Below are 21,659 nucleotides of genomic sequence, written 5' to 3' on the forward strand. Positions count from 1 at the left end.
TTATAGGCGTGAGCCACCACACCCCGCCGAGAATTTTTAGATATGTGCTTTTTGAGAGAGGATTTCATTAAGCCTTTTTCTTCCATATTCTAATGAAATCCTTTGTAACTCACAGGGATCACATTTTCATAAGTGTTATTTCAATTGTTATTGACTTATTTTAATGTTAAATACATATCTGTGAAGATGTTTTGGTCTGTTATTGGCTTATTACTTAAACCTTACAATGAATTTTGGGATTAAGTTTTGTCTCCTACTAAAATTATTTTCTATAAGGATTATGGTTGTCTCAAAACCAAACAAATTAGAAAGCTACAACTTAAAATGTTTTATAGAACTACTTGGGAATGGTAGAGTTTGTCCTCTTTGGTAGAATGGGTTTTTGGTATTATCTTGTTTCAAATAAGAGGTGCTAAGTTTCCTGCTTCAGAAGTGTGCAAGGAAGTAGGCTTCCTCGCCATACTCTTGAATTCCTTTGACTCTAGTGTGTGATCCATGTGTATTCACACATTGAGTTCTACCCCTTGACAACTTAGAGCCGGTGTAAGGGGTAGAAATGCACCCATCTTTTCTAGTACAGCACCTCTGTGGGTCACAGCAAAGTAGTGTTACAGAATTTTCAAACCTTCCTTCTATCGCAGCTGGCCTTCTTTCAGGAAAGGTACATATTTGTATGTCAGTTTATGACATATAGACTTTAACTGAATTCATGGGGGTGAGTGGATCTGCCTTTTTCTTTTTTTTTTTTCTTCAAATTAATTTCAGTCCTGCTCCTTCTGTATGGCTCTGATTTTTAGAAATTTGGCTTTAACTATAATTCATGTCTTCCTCATTTGTTTGGCTCTCATTAGGAAACTGGACATGAGCATCATCTTTTTCCTGTTTCTGTTTTCTCTGTCTGTTCATTAGCAGTTATGGCTTCCTCTTTCATTCAGTCCTGACATTTTGCTGAGAAAGGCTGTACAGTGGACTGCTCAGGTGCACTAAGGAGCAGAGCTAAGGCGCTTTGCAGCTTATTCCTTCCCTCACCAAATCTTTCATGTTAGCTGTGCAGCTGAGGTTTGCAGGAACAGTGGGCAGCAATGTGAGGGATCCCTGAGCTCGAGGCACTTGTTGGGTTCCTTTTCTGCCAATAGCAGTTGTAGAAGTGACAGCCCGAAGGCTGTCTAACTGCCACTGAGGTGCCTCTGGATGTTTTAAAGTGAATCTGTGTCCTTTTTTTTTTTGGCCAGGAAAAAGTAGCTGTGCTTTTGCAAAAGAGAAAAGCCGTTTTAAGAGAATACATTACTTTTTAGAAAAAGTTTGTACAGGTCCATAATTTTATAGTGAACAAAAATTTCTTATGTTCTTGCAGTTTGAGATGTACTGTGTACCAGGCAATGTTTTTCAAATACTTGCTTCCTTCTATCAGGGTGCAGCCTTTGTAGAATTTGATGTACACCTTTCAAAGGACTTTGTGCCCGTGGTATATCATGATCTTACCTGTTGTTTGACTATGAAAAAGGTACGTTGAAATTTCTTCTTTTCAAACTCTTAATGTTAGGTAAAATGTTTAAAAACTAGGAAATGTTTTAATATTTTTAATTACTTATTAAATAGAATTGGTTAATTCATTTTCTTGGTGTATTCCTGCCAGTCCTTCCCTCTCATGCTCTTGCAACATTGAGACAGTGATGAGATTGGGATACTGCCTTCCTAGAGGAGGGTCTCTGTTGCTAAATACACTTTATTATGTTATAGAAAAGGGACATTCCAGGTGATTTCTGTGGTGGTGTGACTGTCTGTGCTACTATATTGAGGCAAGGGAGGAAGATATCATAGTGTTTGTTTTCTGGGATTCCAGCTGTTTCTGCTTCAAGCTTCTTTAATTAATAAAGCTAGTGAGCCACAGCGAAAAATTCAAAAAGTGGTTTGGAGTTAGATGGCGGAGGGCCTCAGTGAAGAGGTTTAGACTCAAGAGCTAGGGAGGTAGGGAATACTTTTTAGCTGAAAAGGGAAATGTTCACGACTAATGTTTTGGTAGCTGATGAAATAGGAGTGTCAGAGGACAGAGACTGCAGGCAGGGCGAGCAGCAATGTGGGCTACAGGAAAGGTAAGCCTGAATTGAAGTAGGGGACCAGAAGAATGGAGAAGAGGACATAATGGGGGCCGGCGGGGAATCCAGAATGAGATTTAAAAATTTATGTAGCTTTAAAAAAACTGTAATTGTTTTTGTACAAACATAATCATGACAATGATATAGTCCCTAAACGTCAGTATACTATGTAATCAAGTGATTTCTCAGGGACTTGGACGCTAAAACTGTGTTCGATATTAATTTCCAACTGAGTTGATTTCAAGTTAGTCTAGTTTGCTAACATCACTGTACCAGATACTGCCTGTTGTATTAAAGAGTGTGACAGGGAACCTGGCACCACCTGCTGGTGAATTTTAATCAGAGTTCCTAGGGGTTGGATTATTATGACGTATAGGAAAGGACCCTTTTGTTTCTGCGAAATGGTATTGGAAGGAAGGAAGGAAGGGAGGAGGGAGGGAGGGAGGGGAGAGGAGGGAGAAAAGGAGGGAAGGAAGGAGATGCATCTGTTTAGATTACATGAGTAGAGTGACCAAACACATGGAACAGGTTGTTTTAGCCATGGAAGAACATTAATGAAAAGATAAATGAGAAAGAGTGAAGTGATAAATGATCTTATTAGCCAAGATTGAGATTAATTGATCTAGCTGCAATTTATTTATTTATTTATTTGAGACCGAGTCTTGCTCTGTCACCTAGGCTGGAGTGCAGTGGCGTGATCTTGGCTCAGCCTCCACCTCCTGGGTTCAAGCAATTCTCCTGCCTCAGCCTCCTAAGTAGCTAGGACTGCAGACTCCTAAGTAGCTGGACCACGCCCAGCTAATTTTTGTATTTTTTAGTAGAGACAAGGCTTCACCATGTTGGCCAGGCTGGTCTCAAATTCTTGACCTCAGGTGATCTGCCCACCTCAGCCTCCCAAAGTGCTGGGATTTACAGACGTGAGCCACTGCACCCAGCCGAGCTACAATTTACTTCTGAAAATCAATGAGAGTTCAAATATTACTAAAGCCCCATTTTCACCAGGCTATATCTTGATCTGAAGTTGAACCTGAATGAGTTGAGAAATGAAAGCAATGAACTTTTATATTGAAGTTTTATTTTTAAGCTAGTATTTTTCTTAGAAAAACATTTCATGTTCATTAGAAAAAATGTAAGTATTTCAGAAGATTATGAAATGAAAAATAAATCTTTCCTGTTTTTCCTTGTTCTCACTGCCTTACTCTTAATAGTTTCTTATGTGTTCCAGAAAAATCTTGTGTATGTACAGGTTCATACCGATGTACATGAATGAATATATATGTGGTGGATTTTAGTATATTTGTTGGACAGATGATTTATTGGTGTTACCTTAATTCATTTCCTGTAGAAGTGCCTTCAACAGAGTGACATTGATCATTTGATAGACATGAAAACCTAATACAACAGATTTGCTTCTGGGGGAAACATAACTCAGAGTGCTTGTTAAGTATTACGGTTTATAGCTAATCAGACAATTTTTTCATGACATTTGGTGTGTCTGCTGTTTTTAATCAAATGTTAGTTTAAAAGTCTTTGAAAAGATTAGAAACTTACAGAAATAAATTCTATATAGTACTTTCATATTGATTTCTAGTCATGTAGTATGGATAAGTATCAAAGAAAATGTATAGACAGCATAACAAGTAGGGGAGATGACTGACTTCTGGTTCTATCTCAGTTGTCTTCAGCGCTACAGCTTTCCCCCAGCTCCTTTTTCCTTCCAGGTATTCTACACTGCAATAAAAACAAAAGCCAGAATATAAGGGCTGGGAGGTGATGTTAGATTAGAAGGGGTCCCCTGCATGGGCTCAGTATGGCTACTCACTGTTACTCTCATTGTTGAATAAATAGAGTTGCTAGGCCTGTCTAGTGTGAGCATTCAGTGATAATTTAGGGCTCACTTTTCTCTTAATTTTCTTTCTTTTTTTTTTTTTTTTTTTTAGAAATTTGATGCTGATCCAGTTGAATTATTTGAAATTCCAGTAAAAGAATTAACATTTGACCAACTCCAGTTGTTAAAGGTAGTAATAATAACATGAAATGTAAATTATCCCTTAGTTTAGGACTATTGTACTTGCTTGTATATGGTTATGTTCTCTTTGCACATGGAGATGACTGTTAAATTTAATGTGTAGAGTGTGTGCTTTGGTATTCTGTTCTGTTTGGGAGAAGGGTTCTGTATTGATCCAGCTGCCTTCTCCAACCATTTCCACGGACCCCATTGGTTTTTGTATATGAAGGAACAAACTAGATGTAAGTTTTTGTAGGCCATCGTGGCTAGCCCATTCATAATCTTTAGGTTGCTTCTGTTCTGCAGTAGTCCTTCTTCATATAATGGTCATTATTTTACAGCAGGCCTTTTATGCAATAGTTGGTAAATAAATGTTAATTTCCAATACATTTGAATATTTTGTATCATGTCATTTTACATGGTTCCTCTTCCTATCCCTATTAGGAACCTAAATAAATGCATGATTCCCTATTAACAGTTATCTAGTGAAGAATTTGTATATTCTTCCCTAATTGAGTATTTGATCATTATCTTAAATATATGTATGCACATATAAAATATATACAGTGGCTAGTGCTTATTCTTATTAAACTGATAGTTCTATATTTTATAGGCTTTTTTATCTTGCTAGTTTTTCAAGTTACAGTTCTGTTAACTATCTCTTCATAAGCTAAGGCTTCCTTTCCAATTTCATTTTGTTTGTGTGCTTTCTAGCTTACTCATGTGACTGCATTGAAATCTAAGGATCGGAAAGGTCTGTACCAATATGGAAACACTGTTTTCCTTTTGTAGTTAGCATTAATAGGATTTTTAAAATCCATTTTAGCACATACTTGGTCATTTTTATGAATGTAATACTGGGCCTTCTAAATGTAATTTTATAGTTCGGAAATTTGCATTGTTTTCTACTAAATACGTATCATGTGTGTAGTAACCATTGCATTGCTTTTCTTAGCTTGATGATCAAAGTATTAATACCTATCAATCTTTCCAAACATTCTTAACCATTACAAAGTAGAAAGTAAATCAGCTATAGAATCCAGCTTCAGGGTCAGTTTGAACCAGCTCTGTCATTTACCTGTTATGACCATGGGTAAGCTTTGTCCTGCCTACCACATCCCTTTATAATTTCACTTTGCTTTTCTACTCCCAGAGAAATTAATGGCTGTGCCATTCATATGAGGCTTATTGTATGCATTTTAAATCCTTTATTTTCATATATGTCCCATCTTTTCAACTAGAATGTTAGCTCCTCAGGGATAGGAAAATGTTTTTACATTCCGAGAGACTGATGGTGCTGTACATATAGTAGGTGTACTATAGATATAGGTGTTTATCTGTCATTGTGATAACCATACAGTTTTAATATCTTTATAAAGATTGTGACGTGCTTAAGAGTAAAGATCATCCCCACCCAGAGCATAAATGTAACTATATAGGCTTACAGATATTTTATGACTCTTAGTAATAAAATGAATTCTACCTTTATTCCACTGTAAAATTTTACATGATTTTATCTTTGAATTTGTAATACAGTTTTGTGTGTGTGTTTTTAAGAAAAACTTGATATTTTAATTTTTTCCACTTTTGGAAAATAATTTTTTTTAGTCTATTAATTGATAATGATAACAAAAGCATAATAGTAGCTATATATTCTCTTAATTTGTAATTTCTGAGCTGATTTTAGTATTTCAAATTTAGTCTTAGCAAAATCACACAACTCTTAATTCTCTGGAAAAATAGCAAAATCACAGCTTGTGACTACTTTTTAAAGAGCAGTACTTTAGTACAAATTTTATAAGAAAGTAATCACTCTTGGGTCTACAGACTGGTGTCTATCGTTGCAAACTGGTTTTCATAAAGGTTACTTATTTAGAAAATGGGTTTTTGATGGTTAATAAATACAAGAGCCTTTAAAAATACTGTATATAGGGGCCAGGCATGGTGGCTCACTCCTGTAATCCCAGCACTTTTGGAGGTCAAGTTGGGAGAATTGCTTGAGGCCAGGAGTTCAAGATTAGCCTGAGCAACGTACACCTCATTTCTACAAAAAAATTTTAAAAATGAGCTGGATGTGGTAGTGCAGGTCTGTGGGCATAGCTACTCGGGAGTCTGAGGCTGGAGGATCAATACTTGAGCCTGCTTGAGTTTGAGGCTGCATTGAGCGATGATCATGCCACTGTGTTCCAGCCTAGATGACAGAATGAGACCCTATCTCTATTAAAAAAAAGTGGGGATCTCAGAGTTACTTATGCTTTCGCGGTTCTCACACTCTTTCTTTCCCTCTTTTTTTGGCGCTAAGGATTTAAGAAAGCTCTTAGTGATATAGTGGTATTTTATTTACTGAGATTTTTTATTTTAAAATTTCAGAATCTGTGGTCCAGGAGGAAAATTCCTTTTCAGAAAATCAGCCATTTCCTTCTCTTAAGATGGTAAGTTATTGAGGAAAACCAAGGCAAGGCTATCATTAACTTTGTTATGTATGAATAATTTACTTTTGTTTCTTAAAAGGATCCTTAAAAGACTATGTTAAAAACAATGTTAATATGAACTCATCATCATTGGTGCCTTTTAGAGAAAATACTTGTGTGTGTGTGTGTGTGTGTGTGAGAGAGAGAGAGAGAGAAAGAGAGACAGAATCTCACTTTGTCATCCAGGCTGAGTGCAGTGGTGTGATCAGGACTCACTGCAGCCTCCACTTCCTTGGCTCAAGTGATCCTCCCACCTCACTCAGTCTCTCAGGTAGCTGGGATGGCAGGTGTGCACCACCATGCCTGGCTAATTATTTTTTTGTAGAGACGGTCTCACCTTGTTGACCAGGCTGGTCTCAAGGGGATTCAAACCCCTGGACTTATGCTGTCCCCCAGCCTCAGCCTCCTAAAGGGTTGAGAATACAGGCATGAGCCAACACACCCAGCCAACAAGATACATTCTTGTGTGGTATACTTGTGCTACTTTTGTTTCTTTCCCCAAGAGTAACTTCTACTCAAATAAATAAAAATTCCCATCTCAGTATGTTAATTTGGTAAGAGTAGCAAATTCATTTATTTCTGTTTATAAATGGGAAGGAGAGGGCACAGGTATGGGGTGAGAGAAAGATGATGGTGGGAGAGGCAGGTTTGTTTGTTTGTTTGTTTTTAATAATATTTTAAATTATTCCTTAGTTTTGGGAGAGAAGTGAGTTTCTTCAACCAAAGAAAATAAGTGCCCCTCTTACTTAAGATGATATCGAAATTTCAGAAATTCACTCTGAAAAAATAAATCTTCACGCAAAAACTAGCATGAAGATTTAAAAACTAGATACAATTTAATACAGGAATACCCTTGACAGCATCAGGAAAGCCCACACAGATCCAAAGAGATGCTGGCTCTGCTTTTGTTCTGTTGACTCCAGTTTCTAAATTCTGGTCTTTCTGTTCATGTCAGGTATAGTAGATTTCTTAGGCAAAAATAGGTAATTTTAGTTAACTATTATGTGGAAATTCTTATTTGGGGAGTGGAACTTATTAGCTTAATGGTTTGTGTCTAGTATATTAGCTACTTGCTAAAACTTGATTTAGAAAGGAAAGATGTAGAAATGATTTAGAAAGGAAAGACGTGACTATAATGAAGATTTTGTTAAAATATTTAGGTATTTCTTGAGGGGTTCATAAAACAATCTAAATCATTAAAATCTCAGTGGTTAAAGGTAAATTAAGTATTGATTATTAACTCTGCAAAAAGGACGCTAAAAGAGAGCCCCTACAATGAACATTATCCTGGTGCATTTAAAACATCATTTTTGGCCGGGCATGGTGGCTCATTCCTGTAATCCCAGCACTTTGGGAGGCCAGGGCAGGCAGGCAGTTTGAGTCCAGGAGGTTGAGGCTGCAGTGAGCTGTGATTGTGCCACTGCACTCCAGCCTGGGCAACAGGGAGAGATCCTGTCTCAAAAATAAATAAATAAAATATAATTTGTATGATTTTTAAAGTGTTTATGAAGCCCATCTAAGTAAGATCATTTCTTCTAATTTGATTTGCTAAAATCATTTGTTTTTTAGAAATCTCATGATTCCCAGAAAAAAAAAATCTTAAATTGTAATACAGGTTTGACAACCTTTTAGTCAAATAAGTTAAAACACACACGCAACTCATTTACTCACTTTGCCATCATAATTCAATCACAAAAATTTTGGCCAGGCGTGGTGGCTTACGCCTGTAATCCCAGCACTTTAGGAGGCCGAGGCAGGTGGATCATGAGGTCAGGAGATCGAGATCATCCTGGCTAACATGTGAAACCCTGTCTCTACTAAAAATTCAAAAAATTATCTGGGCATGGTGGCGGGCACCTGTAGTCCTAGCTACTCTGGAGGCTGCGGCAGGAGAATGGCGTGAACCCAGGTGGCAGAGCTTGCAGTGAACTGAGATTGTGCCGCTGCACTCCAGCCCAGACAACAGAGCGAGACTCTGTCTCAAAAAAAAAAAAATTTTTTTTAACACCAAAAATCATCTCATTATATAGACACTTTTCTGGCAAATTCGCTGTTGAGCAATCTCAACACTAATGTATTGTCTTAATCTTTCTGATTTTGCATTAGTCCAGAAAAAATATGACAGATGTGTTAAATAAGTCTTTAGATAGGAGAAAATAAAGTCCCACACAAAATTGAGTATAAACTGTTTTAGATGCTGTACTTCACATGCAGCTGGTTATAGGAGACCCAGAGCTAGATGCCAGGTCACCAGACTCCCAGGCTATGTTCTTACCACTATGTTATTCTGTTTGTATGCATTTATTTGCTGTTAAAAAATTAAATACCATATATGCTACACATGTTCTTTGATATCTAAAATTTTGAAGTATCTAAAATAATCTGCCGGGCACGGTGGCTCACACCTGTAATCCCAGCACTTCAGGAGGCCAGAGCAGGTGGATCACCTGAGGTCAGGAGTTTCAGATTGGCCTAGTTAACATGGTGAAACCCATCTACTAAAATACAAAAAATTAGCCAGGCATGGTGGCAGGCACCTGTAATCCCAGCTACTTGGGAGGCTGAGGCAGGAGAGTTGCTTGAACCCCAGAGATAGAGGTTGCAGTGAACTGAGATTGTGCCACTCTGCTCCATCCTGGGTGACAGAGTTGAGACTGTGCTTCAAAAATAGTAATAATGATAATAATAAAACATAATCTCTGTCAAATTCATTTTGCCCTGAGCATATTTATGTATATGTCTGGCCTTCATGTTTGTTTAAGACTGAACAAGTCTGTTCTTTGGAGATTACTAACCAAGTTTCATATTTTCAACATCATTTTCTAGTTACAACTGCCAAAATAATCTGATGGCAAAGTGTCTAGATAATTTAGTTTAGATACACTGATAGCATTTGTCATTTATGTAAATTATAACTTTTTTAATTTATGAGCTGCAGCCTAATCTTTTCATTTGGGGATACATCTTTTCAGGGAGTTACGGTATTGGTTTAGCATCATCACCTTCAAAACAATCTAAAAATCATGGTTTTTCATAGATTTTAAGCAAGTAGATTGACATCCCCAAATGCAATGTAGAATACATGACAAATGTCTTGAATTAATGATGTCGCCTATTGTGTTAGAGTTCACTTTGGATGTTCACTAGTAATGGCGGAAAGGGTTTGAGGTTAAGAACCATCTTGGTGTTGGTCAGTGATCGCAGACAGTGCCTGAGACCCCTGCTTTTGCTGCTTAATTTCTTTTGACCTTATTTAATGTAATCATCTAACAGGCTGTCACTTTGAGTATGGCAAAATATGTTTGTGCATTATGCACAAAACATTTTATTGCTACTAATGATAAATTCTTATTTTTAGTAATAATTCTATTTTTTTTGTTTTCTTATTGTGCTGTCCATCTCACCAAAAACAAAATTTACCACCAACAAACAAAACTCTAGGTTTTAGAGTCTTTGCCAGAAGATGTAGGGTTTAACATTGAAATAAAATGGATCTGCCAACAAAGGGTAAGTAATTCTCTATGCCGCACATTCTGTACTCTCTATGCCCTTTCTAAAAAATTCTTTCATTCCTGTCTTTGTATTTTAATGGAATAAGCTAAACTGAAATCTCATTGTGGCTTCCTCCATCAAGCGCAATGCTTTTGGACCCTTTAAATAAAACATATCTTACATTCATGCTAGTATGTGAGTACTTCAAATTAATGATGATTATTGTAGAAATTTCAGTTTACATGTGTCTTGTGTGAACAATATGGTTTTGGGGAGATACTTATAAAGTGGACAGTCACATCTCTTGGATTTAGTTTTTACTTATTTCTCATCTAATAACATGTTTTAAATAATTTTCTAAGCAGTTTTCTGTTGTTAACAGTAGCTAGTAATAATTACTCAGAAAAAAAATTTTTTTGCAGTTGTATTTTAAATCACTTCCAAATTTAGTCATTTTTTTGTCCAACAAATGTTTTTCAAAAAGCTGCTATGGGCCAGGCATTTTCCAAGTGCTTGGGACAAGTAGTGCACAAAAGAGAATAAGGCCTCGGCTTCCTGGGACTTATATTTCAGTTGTGGAAAACAATTAGCTAACTATTGAATATATCAGAGAGAGTATGTGCAAATTGATGGGATGCATGTCAAGGGGCTTGGGGTAGGGTGTGGGGTGTTGAAAGTAGTTAATTCAGATGTCATGATTGGGCATTGAGCAATACCCTTGAATTTGTTTCTGTCAGAATAATCTGTAATTGCCCTCAATTCATGCTGTTTATGACAAGCTGGTCCTTATTAATGTAGTGAATGCTCAACTCAGGTTTCCCTAATAATGTGATTTTTAGTTTTCTGAGCTTCCAGAATTATTTCAGTGACTAACACTTAAAACATTTAACATTTGAATGTCAATAGAGCTGGCTTGGTGTCTTGGCTATGTTTAATGAATTAATTAATTTTTGGTTACTTGATATGCCCAAGACCCAAAGAATGAGACTTTTAAACTGGTAATAATTAATAGGGACATTTTATTAATTTGTTAGCAGATGACGTGTCCTATAATTGATGGAAATAAAATCATAGCAAACTGCAATATTCTAGAGTTTTAGCTTTTATTTTAACTTTAATAATGCAAAAGTGTATTGATGATATAGTTAATAGTTACTTGCTTTTCGTATGAGAATCTCTGTATCTGAATTATGACCTGTGTTATCACTAAATAGCTATGTGATCTTGGGCCAATCACTTAATCTTTTCAGGTTTCATCATCTGTAAAATAATAGTTGGACTAGATACTGTCAGGGCTTCTTTCTATCACAGCTTGCCAGAATAAAAACAGAGTTTCTAGCACTGTGGTTTTAAGGTGTGCAGTGACTTTTATTTTGCTTTCTCTTTCCCATAGGATGGAATGTGGGATGGTAACTTATCAACATATTTTGACATGAATCTGTTTTTGGATATAATTTTAAAAACTGTTTTAGAAAATTCTGGGAAGAGGAGAATAGTGTTTTCTTCATTTGATGCAGATATTTGCACAATGTGAGTAATACCCAGTGTTTTTTCCTATACTCTTAGAATGTGTCTAGGACTTAAGGTACCACTCTGGAGCTGGGGTAGTTGTCCAGCTTTCCCCCTGATCTGTCCTCTCAAATCATGTCAGGTTGTGTGTCCTCATGTCCTTTCTTGACTGCTTGCTAGGGTGCCTACTACTCCTGTGAAGTCCACACCTCCTGGGTCCTAGAGCCTTACACCCTTTTATTTTACAGGCAGGTCATATACTTCTTACCATATTGTAAGCTCCCAAGGGATTTATCACTGACAATTTCTGAGAATATTTTAGCTCTTGTATAGAAAAATTTTAAATTTGTATTTATCTTTTTTTTTTTTTTTTTTTTTTTTGGGAGGCGGAGTCTTGCTCTGTCGCCAGGACTGGAGTGCAGTGGCCGGATCTCAGCTCACTGCAAGCCCCGCCTCCCGGGTTTACGCCATTCTCCTGCCTCAGCCTCCGGAGTAGCTGAGACTACAGGCACCAGCCACCTCGCCCGGCTAGTTTTTTGTATTTTTAGTAGAGACGGGGTTTCACCGTGTTAGCCAGGATGGTCTCGATCTCCTGACCTCGTGATCCGCCCGTCTCGGCCTCCCAAAGTGCTGGGATTACAGGCTTGAGCCACCGCGCCCGGCCATATTTGTATTTATCTTTTATTTTAAAAAAAATTGTTTTTGAGATAGGATCTCACTCTGTCACTGAGGCTGCAGTGGTGCAGTGATGACTCACTGCAGCCTTGACCTCTTGGGCGCAAGCAGTCCTCCTGCCTTGGCCTCTTGAGTAGCTGGACTGCATGTGCATGCCATTAAGACTGGCTAATTTTATATTTTTTGTAGAAATGAGGTCTCTTCATGTTTCCCAGGCTGGTGTCAAACTCTTAGGCTCCCGTGACCTTCCTGCCTTGGTTTTCCAAAGTGTTTGGATTATAGGCATGATCCACTGCACTGTATGTACCTGGCCTGAAAGGCAACACATGTTAATGGTGGTTTTATCTGAGCAATGGGACTACGCTCCTTTTCTTTGTTTCTTAAAATAAAAAAATCTATTTATTTGAGTCAGAATCTTGTTCTGTTGCCCAGGTTGGAGTGCAGTGGCGTGATCTTGGCTCACTGCAACCTCTGCCTTCAGGGTTCAAGCGATCTTGTGCCCCAGCCTCCTCAGTAGCTGGGATTACAGGCCTGTGCGTGATACTTGGCTAATTGTTGTATTTTTAGTAGAGACGGGGTTTCAACATGTTGTTCAGGCTGGTCTTGAACTCCTGACCACAAGTGCTCTGCCCACCTTGGCCTCCCAAAGTGTTGGGATTACAGATGTGAGCCACTGTGCCCAACCTCATTTGTTTTCTTTTAACTTTTAGTGTTTTCTAAAATTTCAAAAAGGAATATTACAGTTACTCCCCATTGAAAGGTATTTTTTAAATTGTTTCTTTTCAGGGTTCGGCAAAAGCAGAACAAATATCCCATACTATTTTTAACTCAAGGAAAATCTGAAATTTATCCCGAACTCATGGACCTCAGATCTCGGACAACCCCCATTGCAATGAGCTTTGCACAGTTCGAAAATCTACTGGTGAGTTATATTTGAATTTTTATCTTTTTAATTTTCTATTTTTATTTTAGAGGAGTAGTAAAGATTTCATTATTACTTTACACATTTAATGGTTAACGTTTTGACTAAACTGTAGCAAACAAGTGGCTCTACTTAAAAGCGAGGATATTAGATCTCAGAATGAAAAACAAATTAAGTACAAAATTTGTTATAGGCATACAGTACATTTTTTCATTTAACTTTCTGAATAGATTTTATGAATACTCTAAAAATGGTTAGACTGTATTCCTTTTAAAAAATATTATTCCCATTTTACAGATGAATGTAAACTTGTTTTGATAGAGCATTCCATTAGTAAATTTTTTTGACTGCACATTCAATATGTATGTTTATAAATTATGTATATATTAATATATTGTGAATATATTTATGTATGAAGTGTCCATTAAAAAGAATAAGATAAAGTAATTGGAAGAAAAAACATTTTCTTTTCCTGCCTACTGTACTTTGGAGTGTGAGCATTTAGCTTTGCAGTTAATGTTTCTTTTTCATGCACAACTAATTTTTCTTCTTCTAGGGGATAAATGCACATACTGAAGACTTGCTCAGAAACCCATCCTATATTCAAGAGGCAAAAGCTAAGGGACTAGTCATATTCTGCTGGGGTGATGACACCAATGATCCTGAAAACAGAAGGAAATTGAAGGAACTTGGAGTTAATGGTCTAATTTATGATAGGTATTTGTTTTTCGTGAACAATTTTCATGGAATTTAGAAGTATAGATTTCATCTTACAAAATTATAAATAAAATTGAACTTAGTTAAGTTAAAATTCTGCAGTTCAGCCTGAGATTATCTTAACATTTGCCTGTGGGTGTTTTCAAAGTTTGAAGGATAGCAGAATCACTTGGGAAGCTTGTTAAGGATTCACATGACTGGGACCTAGCTCAGATATATATACTAAATCATCCTGGGGGTGAGGGTGGACTTCCAGCCCTTAGACCTCTTTTCTGTCTATACCAACTTTTTCAGTGTTCTCATCCAATTCTGTGGCATTTCATAACTTTTATGTTCCCAAACTTAGGTATCTCCAACTCAGACCATTCCCTAGACCTCTGTAGACTTTTATATCCAGGTATTGACACCTGTTCCTCTTACAGTCTTCCTGATTTCAGTATAAGTGACAATTCAGACCACATTCTTAGTCTTCCATGACTCTGTTCTTTATTTCATACCCCAAATCCAGTCAGATAGAAAATCTTTTCATTCTGTCTTCAAAATATATCCTGAATCGTCTACTCACCAAGTGTACTGTTGTCACTCAACTAAAGCAGCTAGCTCATCTTTGGTGTGGATTGTTGAGGTAGTCTGCCCCCTGGTGACTGCCTCTTCCCTTAAGGGTCAGGCTGTTTATTCTTAGTACAGCAGCCAGAGGGAAGCTTTTAAGACCTATGTCTGAATATGTTGCTGCTTAAAACTCTCCCACGGTTTTCTGTGTCACCTAAAGGAAAAGCTGAAGTCTGAGGGCCTTATACGAGCCAATCTGCCACCCCACCACCTTCCAACCCTCTTTCCCTCTCTGACCTTCCACAAAATTCCCCCATCTGCTGTTTTCCCATTCTTCGGAGAAAGACTTCCGTAACAATTTAAATGTCGCCTCAGTGAGGACTTTCTTGAATAACCGATTTCAAATAACAGCCTCTATTCACAGTGTACTTCCTGACTTGTGTCCATATCATTGATCATCATCTGACACACCACATATGCTGTGTTATATTTTACTTGTTTTTTCTCCCTAGCCCCTTTCCTCCATCCTCCTTGGTACTAATGCACACGTGCAAATGAGAATATAGGCTCCATGAGGAGGGCAAGGCTGTTTGCCTGATTTGTTCATTGCTATTGAGGTTAGAACAATGTGGGGCACCCAGTAGGGATTCAAATAATTTATTGAATAAACCTTTTTTTTTTTTCCATCAGCTTCCTTGGCAGCCACTAATCTGAGAGACAAAAAGGTTTCTTTAGTATAAAGACATTTGGGGTCAGAAGGGATGTCATTTACTCAGCTGAGGGATTAGCAGACTTGCTCATACAGGTGTACCTCAGCGATAGTGAAGGCTGGGATCCAGACCACCACAGCAAAGCAAGTCCCAAATCTTTTGGTTTCCCAGTGCATATAAATGTTACGTTTACGCCAGGCGCCGTGGCTCACGCCTATAATCCCAGCACTTTGGGAGGCTGAGACGGGCAGATCATGAGGTCCGGAGTTTGAGACCAGCCTGACCAACATGGTGAAACCCTGTCTCTACTAAAAACACAAAAATTAGCCGGGTGTGGTGGTGGTGCGCGCCTGTAATCCCAGCTACTCAGGGGGCTGAGGCAGGAGGAAGGAGAATCGCTTGAACCCAGGAGGCAGAGGTTGCAGTGAGCGGAGATCGTGCCACTGCACTCCAGTCTGGGTGACAGAGTGAGACTCTGTCTAAACAAAAGTTATGTTTATACTACGTTGTAGTTTACCAAGTGTACAGTAGCATTGTATCTGAGAAAACACAGTATGTATCTTAATTTTAAAATACGTTATTACTAAGAAATGCTGACAATCTGCCTTCAGCAAATCATAATCGTGTTGCTGCTGGGGGGTCTTGCCTTGAGGTCGATGGCTGCTGACTGATTAGGGTGGTGGTTGCTGAAGGTTGAGGTGGCTGTAGCAATTTCTTAAAATAAGACAGAAATGAAGTTTGCTGCACCAATGGACTCTTTCTTTTACACAGTATTACTCTGTTGCACTTGATGGTGTTTAAGAGCATTTTTCACCCACAATAAAACATCTTTTTTGTTTGTTTTTGCTTTTTTGAGACAGAGTCTCACTCTGTCACCCCGGCTGGAGTGCAGTGGCATGATCTCAGCTCACTACAGCCTCCACCTCCCGGGTTCAAGTGATTCTTCTGCCTTAGCCTCCGTGGTAGTTGGGATTACAGACACACGCCTGCCACCATGCCTGGCTAATTTTTGTATTTTTACTAGAGACGGGGTTTCACCATGTTGACCAGGCTGATCTTGAACTCCTGATCCCAAGTGATCCACCCACCTTGGACTCCCAAAGTGCTGGAATTACAGGCGTGAGCCACCGTGCCCTGCCAAAACATTTTTATTTATTTTTATTTTTTTATTTTTTTGAGATGGAGTCTTGTTCTGTCACCCAGGCTGCAGTGCGATGGCGCAGTCTCGGCTCACTGCAAGCTCCGCCTCCTAGGTTCAAGTGATTTTCCTTCCTCAGCCTCCCGAGTAGCTGGGACTACAGGCATGCACAACCACATCCAGCTAATTTTTGTGTTTTTGGTAGAGACAGGGTTTCACCATATTGGCCAGGCTATTCTCGAATTGCTGACCTCAGGTGATCTGCCTGCCTTTACCTCCTAAAGTGCTGGGATTACAGGTGGCCACCACTCCCGGCCCCACAGTAGTACATCTTTAAATTGGAGTCCATCTTCTCAAACCCTGCTGCTGCTTTATTAACTAAGTATATGTAATATTCTAAATATCTTGTCATTGAAACAATGTTCAGAGCATCTTTGTTGGGAGTGGATTAATCTCAGAAAACCATTTTCTTTCCTCATCCATAAGAAGCAACTCCTCGTCTGTTAAAGTTTTATCATGAGATTGTAGCAATTCAGTCGCATCTTTAGGTGCCATTTCTCTTTCTAGGTCTCTTTCTATTTCCACCACATCTGCAGTGACTTCCTCCACTGAAGTCTTGAAACCCTTTGTCACGTATGAGGATTGGCATCAGCTTCTACCAAATGCCTGTTAGTGTTGATATTTTGATCTTGTCCCATGAATCTGAAATGTTCTTAATGGTATCTGGAATGATGAAAAGTTTTCAGTTTACCTTGCCAAGATCCTTCAGAAGAATCACTGTCTGTGGCAGCTACAGTCTTTAAAATGTATTTCTAAGGTAATGATGCTCGAAAGCCAAAGTGACTCCTTGATCCATGGGCTGCAGAATGGATTTTGTGTTAACAGGTATGAAAACAACCATCTTTGTTAAGCTCTTGGGTGACCAGGTGCATTGTCAATGAACAGTAGTATTTTGAAAAGTATCTTTTTTCTTCCTGAGCTGTAGGTCTCAACTGTGGGCTTAAAATATTCAGTAAACCATGCTGTGTACAGATGTGTTGTCATCCAGACTTTGTTGCATTTCTGGAGCACAGACAAAGTAGATTTAGCGTAATTCTGAAGGGCCCTACAATTTTCAGTGTTATTTAACTGTTGGGTTCCAACTTTTTTCTGCAGCTTCTTTACCTCTCTCAGCCTTGATAGAACTGAAGAGAGTTAAGCCCTTTGAATTAGGTTTTGGCTTAAGGGAATGTTTTGACTGGTTTGATCTTCTGTCCAAGCCATTAAAACTTTCTCCTCATCAGCAATAAGGCTGCTTTGCTTTCTTTTCATTGTTGTGTTCACTGTAGTAGCACTTTCAATTTCCTTCAAGGACTTTTCCTTTGCATTCATAACTTGGTTAACAGTTTGGTGCAAGAGGCCCAGCTTTCAGCCTTAGTTTTTAACATGCCTTCCTCACTAATCTTAATCATTTCTAGTTTTTGATTTAAATTGAGAGATTTAAGACTCTTCCTTTCACCTGAACTCTTAGACGCCATTGTAAGGTTAATTGGCCTGATTTCAATATGGATGTGTCTCTGGGCATAGAGAGGCCAGAGGAGAGGCAGAAAGATAGGGGAGAGGCTGGTCATTGGAGCAGTCAGAACACACTGATTTCGTGGCACCTCAAAACAATTACAATAGTGACGTCAAAGATTACTAATCACAGATCACCATATCAGATAGAATCGTAATGAGGAGCTTTGAAATATTGTGGGAATTATCAAAATGTGATACAGACATGAAGTGAGCATATGCTGTTGGGAAAATGGCACCAACAGATTTGCTGAGTGCAGGGTGGTCACAAAGCTTCAATTCGTAAGAAACACAGTATCTGAAAAGCGCATGTGGGGCACGGTGGTTCATGCCTGTAATCCCAGCACTTTGGGAGGAGACCCCATCTCATATAAAATAAAATAAAATTATAAGAAATTAAAAAAAAGACGAAGTACAGTAAAATGAAGATTGCCTGTGCTTGAGAAGTGTTACACAGAGAGTAAGTGGTAAAATCTCACTAGGCCTGCTCTAAACAATACTGCCCTTGGATTTGGTTCATATTACTCTTCTTCCCATAAAGTTGTATTACTTTCTTAATAAAGCTTGTTTTCCTTCCAGTGTTTTGTCTCAATTAGTTTGGTTTTAAAATTGCAGACCCAGTAAATCCTACCTACCTGCCTTTTAAACTATTTGGTTAATTTTGCATGAAATAGCAGGTGTGACTCATAGCGCTCTTCAACATTTCCAGCTAATTTAATTTTTAAATTAATAATTTGGAACAAGTACTGGCTTTAGCAAATTTTTGAATGTATATGGTTATATGTGTATTTTTGTTACAAGGAATGATTACAAATATTTTCCGGCAAGGAAGTGTATTATGAGGTTATACCATTTATGGTTTTGTAGAGTATACAAATTTCAGGCAGATCCTTCATCTTAAGGGCTTTACTTGGTTGAAATCAAATGTTGACATGTAATGGAGAGCAGGAAGATATATGATATAACAGGTGCTCCAGGAAGTTCTTCCTAGCTTGGAGCTTTAAAGAAGAAGAATTGAGTTGGAAATTGGGGAGTGGTTATGTTTACTTTGACATTTGTGTTCTAGGCAGAGGCAAGAGTGTAAATCAGGGCACGACTCTGTTGAGGGTTTCAGGGAGGTGGCCAGGCACTGGATTCCTAATAAGGTCTGAGGAGGGGTAAGGTGGGTTGTGTTGAGTTGGTTTTTACCCTCAAGAAGTTTTTTTTTTTTTTTTTTAATTTTATTCAAAAAAGTATGTGTATACAGTTTTAAAATTCAAATAGTTTGATAAGTCTTATAATAAAAATAATTTCTTGTACCTATTTCTTCCATTGTCTCTGGCCAAGACCCTGTCCCCTCATATCTTTGTTATCTGGCTCTTCTGGCATTTACCTCTATTTCTAAATAATCTGCTTATGCTATTTTTTCCATTATCAAATTTAGGCATCATATAGAAGGTTTTGAATGATTAGTGACTTGGAGCCTTTGAAGCATTATGGATTGGAGAGAGGTGTGGTGAGAGTGTGTGAGTGTGTATTTTCGATTGTCAAACACTAAACTGCTACATATCATTTTCTGGTATTTTGTTTGGGAAATTTGCACTTATGATGATGAGTAAGAGGCCGTTCTTTTTATTTTTTTGAGACGGAGTCTTGCTCTGTCACCCAGGTTGGAGTGCAGTGGCACTATCTTGGCACTACCTTGGCTAACTGCAACCTGGGTTCAAGTGATTCTCCTGCCCCAGCTGTAGTTTTATATAGTTTCAAGCTTTAATTATACTTTATAAAACTTGTAATTATGTTTTTAAAGTTAACCTATATTGTTGCATGTAGCTATACCTTACTGCTTTTCGTGGTCGTATTAATATTCCATTGTTGTCTTTACCACAACTTATACGGTTTTTTAGGAACATTTAGGTTGCTGCCAAGTAATTGCTATTTTATAGTGTTGCTGTGAACATTATTGATAGTACAGTGACTTTTAAACCTTTTTGCACCCAGCCTAGTTTATGTGGCAACCCAGTACACAGATGAGGTATATTTATAAGTATGCACCTGAAACAATTCCAAGTGTCCTTTAGTACTTCCTGTTCATGCATGTACTTCTTTATGTGTGTGCACTTAAATGCCAGTCTTAATTTTCTGAACTGATTGTGTGATTTGCTAGGTCTCTAGCTCAGCACATCTGCCTGTGGGTCAGGCATCGGAAGTATAGCAGGAGTAGGCTATCCTGTATTTCCTGATTCTGCACTCATTGTAGCCTGTTACCAGTTTTTAGGAGTAGGCCAAAGCATTTTAATCCTGCAGGTAACGTGGAAATTTAATCAGCACATGGTTAGACCATATTTAGGTAATAGGCCAGTTCAGGCTCATGAGGGCACTCTGTTCTTAGGTTAACATAGCTGCTAGAGTGACAGTGTCTCTCGGAGTAATAGCCCTCAACACATCTGCCTGTCCACCGGGCTGCTCCAGTACTGATTGGTTGATTGTGCACAGCTGTCATCCTGAGCCCTGCCATTCTCTGTGTTAGATCTCCTGTTTCCTGTAGCTCGTATCTTTTTCTCTCTTGATTCAATGAGTTTTTCGGAACACATCTTTCAGCATCTTAAGAAAGGTGGACACAGGAGGTAAATGTTTTTGAGGTCTTATGTGTCCAGAAATGTCATGGCTGTGTATAGAACTCTGTGTTAGAAATACTTTAGAATTTTAGAAACATTCTCCGTCATCTTTACCATTCCAGTGTTGCTGTTGAGTGTGAAGCCATCTTGATTATGTTCTCACATGTAATCTGTGTTTCCTGTTCAGAAGCTTTGAGGGTCTTCCTTTTATTACCAGTGTTCTGAAATTCTATAGAGATGCGTTTTCTTGTGGGTCTGGTTTTGCCCACTTTGCTGGACACTTGGTAACCCTTTTAGTCTGTCAATACATGTTCTTAAACATGGGAAAATTTTTTCAAAAATATTTCTTTTGATTCTTGTCCCCTTCAATTTTCTGGATTTTTTTTTTGTTTGTTTGAATCAAATAGCTCTTGGACCAGATTTTTTTTTTCTAAACTTTTTTTTTTTTTTTGCTTCATTTGAAAGATTTTCTCAGTCTTACTTTCTACTCATTCTGTTGAGCTTTTCTGTTTTTTGTTTGTTTTGTTGTTTTGAGACAGTCTCTATCATTCAGCCTGGGGTGCAGTGATGCGATCTGAGCTCACTGCAACCTCTGTCTCCTGGGTTCAAGCAAATTCTCATGCCTCAGCCTCCCGAGTAGCTGGGCCTACAGGCACACACAACCATGCCTGGCTAATTTTTTGTATTTCAGTAGAGACAGGGTTTCGCCATGTTGCCCAGGCTGGTCTTGAACTCTTGAGCTCAGGCAATTTGCCTGCTTTGTCCTCCCAAAGTGCTGGGATTACCGGAGTGAGCCACCCTGCCTGGCTTCTGTTGAGTTTTTCATGTCTACTGTTGTGTGTTTAACTTCCAATGACTGTCTTTTTTTCTCTGAATGTAGTTTTTTCCGTATGTTTAGCATCCTATTCTCATTTAATGAACATACTATTTCCCTGAAGTCATTAAGGATTTTTTTTTTTTTTTTTTTTGAGACAGGGTCTCTTGCTCTGCTGCCCAGGTTGGAGTGCAGTGGCACAATCTCAGCTCACTGCTCCCTTGACCTCCTGAGTTCCAGTCCTTCCACCTCCGTGAATGAGACTTCTCTTACATCTTAGCAACATTTGGATGGAAATCACATTTAAATCCAGTCCACTGTAGTAGTTTTTGAAGAGGCTTTGATTCAGCTCCAAAATCTCGATTGCTTGACTTGGTCTCTTATGAGAATACTCAGAAGGTGTCTTC

At 38.3% G+C, this 21,659-nt stretch overlaps 1 protein-coding gene across 11 annotated transcripts in view; it reads left to right on the forward strand.

Moving 5' to 3' along the window:
• Positions 1-21,659, forward strand: part of GPCPD1 (glycerophosphocholine phosphodiesterase 1) — a 65,065-nt gene that overhangs the window by 38,368 nt on the left and 5,038 nt on the right. For all 11 annotated transcript variants that reach the window (XM_023217899.2, XM_023217900.2, XM_023217902.2 and 8 more), the window contains 8 exons: positions 1,412-1,504; positions 4,037-4,114; positions 4,819-4,858; positions 6,475-6,536; positions 10,017-10,082; positions 11,461-11,597; positions 13,038-13,173; positions 13,730-13,890. In XM_023217899.2, the coding sequence (XP_023073667.1) occupies positions 1,412-1,504; positions 4,037-4,114; positions 4,819-4,858; positions 6,475-6,536; positions 10,017-10,082; positions 11,461-11,597; positions 13,038-13,173; positions 13,730-13,890 (773 nt within the window). The remainder of the gene's footprint in view (positions 1-1,411; positions 1,505-4,036; positions 4,115-4,818; positions 4,859-6,474; positions 6,537-10,016; positions 10,083-11,460; positions 11,598-13,037; positions 13,174-13,729; positions 13,891-21,659) is intronic.

This window comes from Piliocolobus tephrosceles, chromosome 20, assembly GCF_002776525.5.
Source record: "Piliocolobus tephrosceles isolate RC106 chromosome 20, ASM277652v3, whole genome shotgun sequence".
Classification (NCBI taxonomy): Eukaryota; Metazoa; Chordata; class Mammalia; order Primates; family Cercopithecidae; genus Piliocolobus; species Piliocolobus tephrosceles.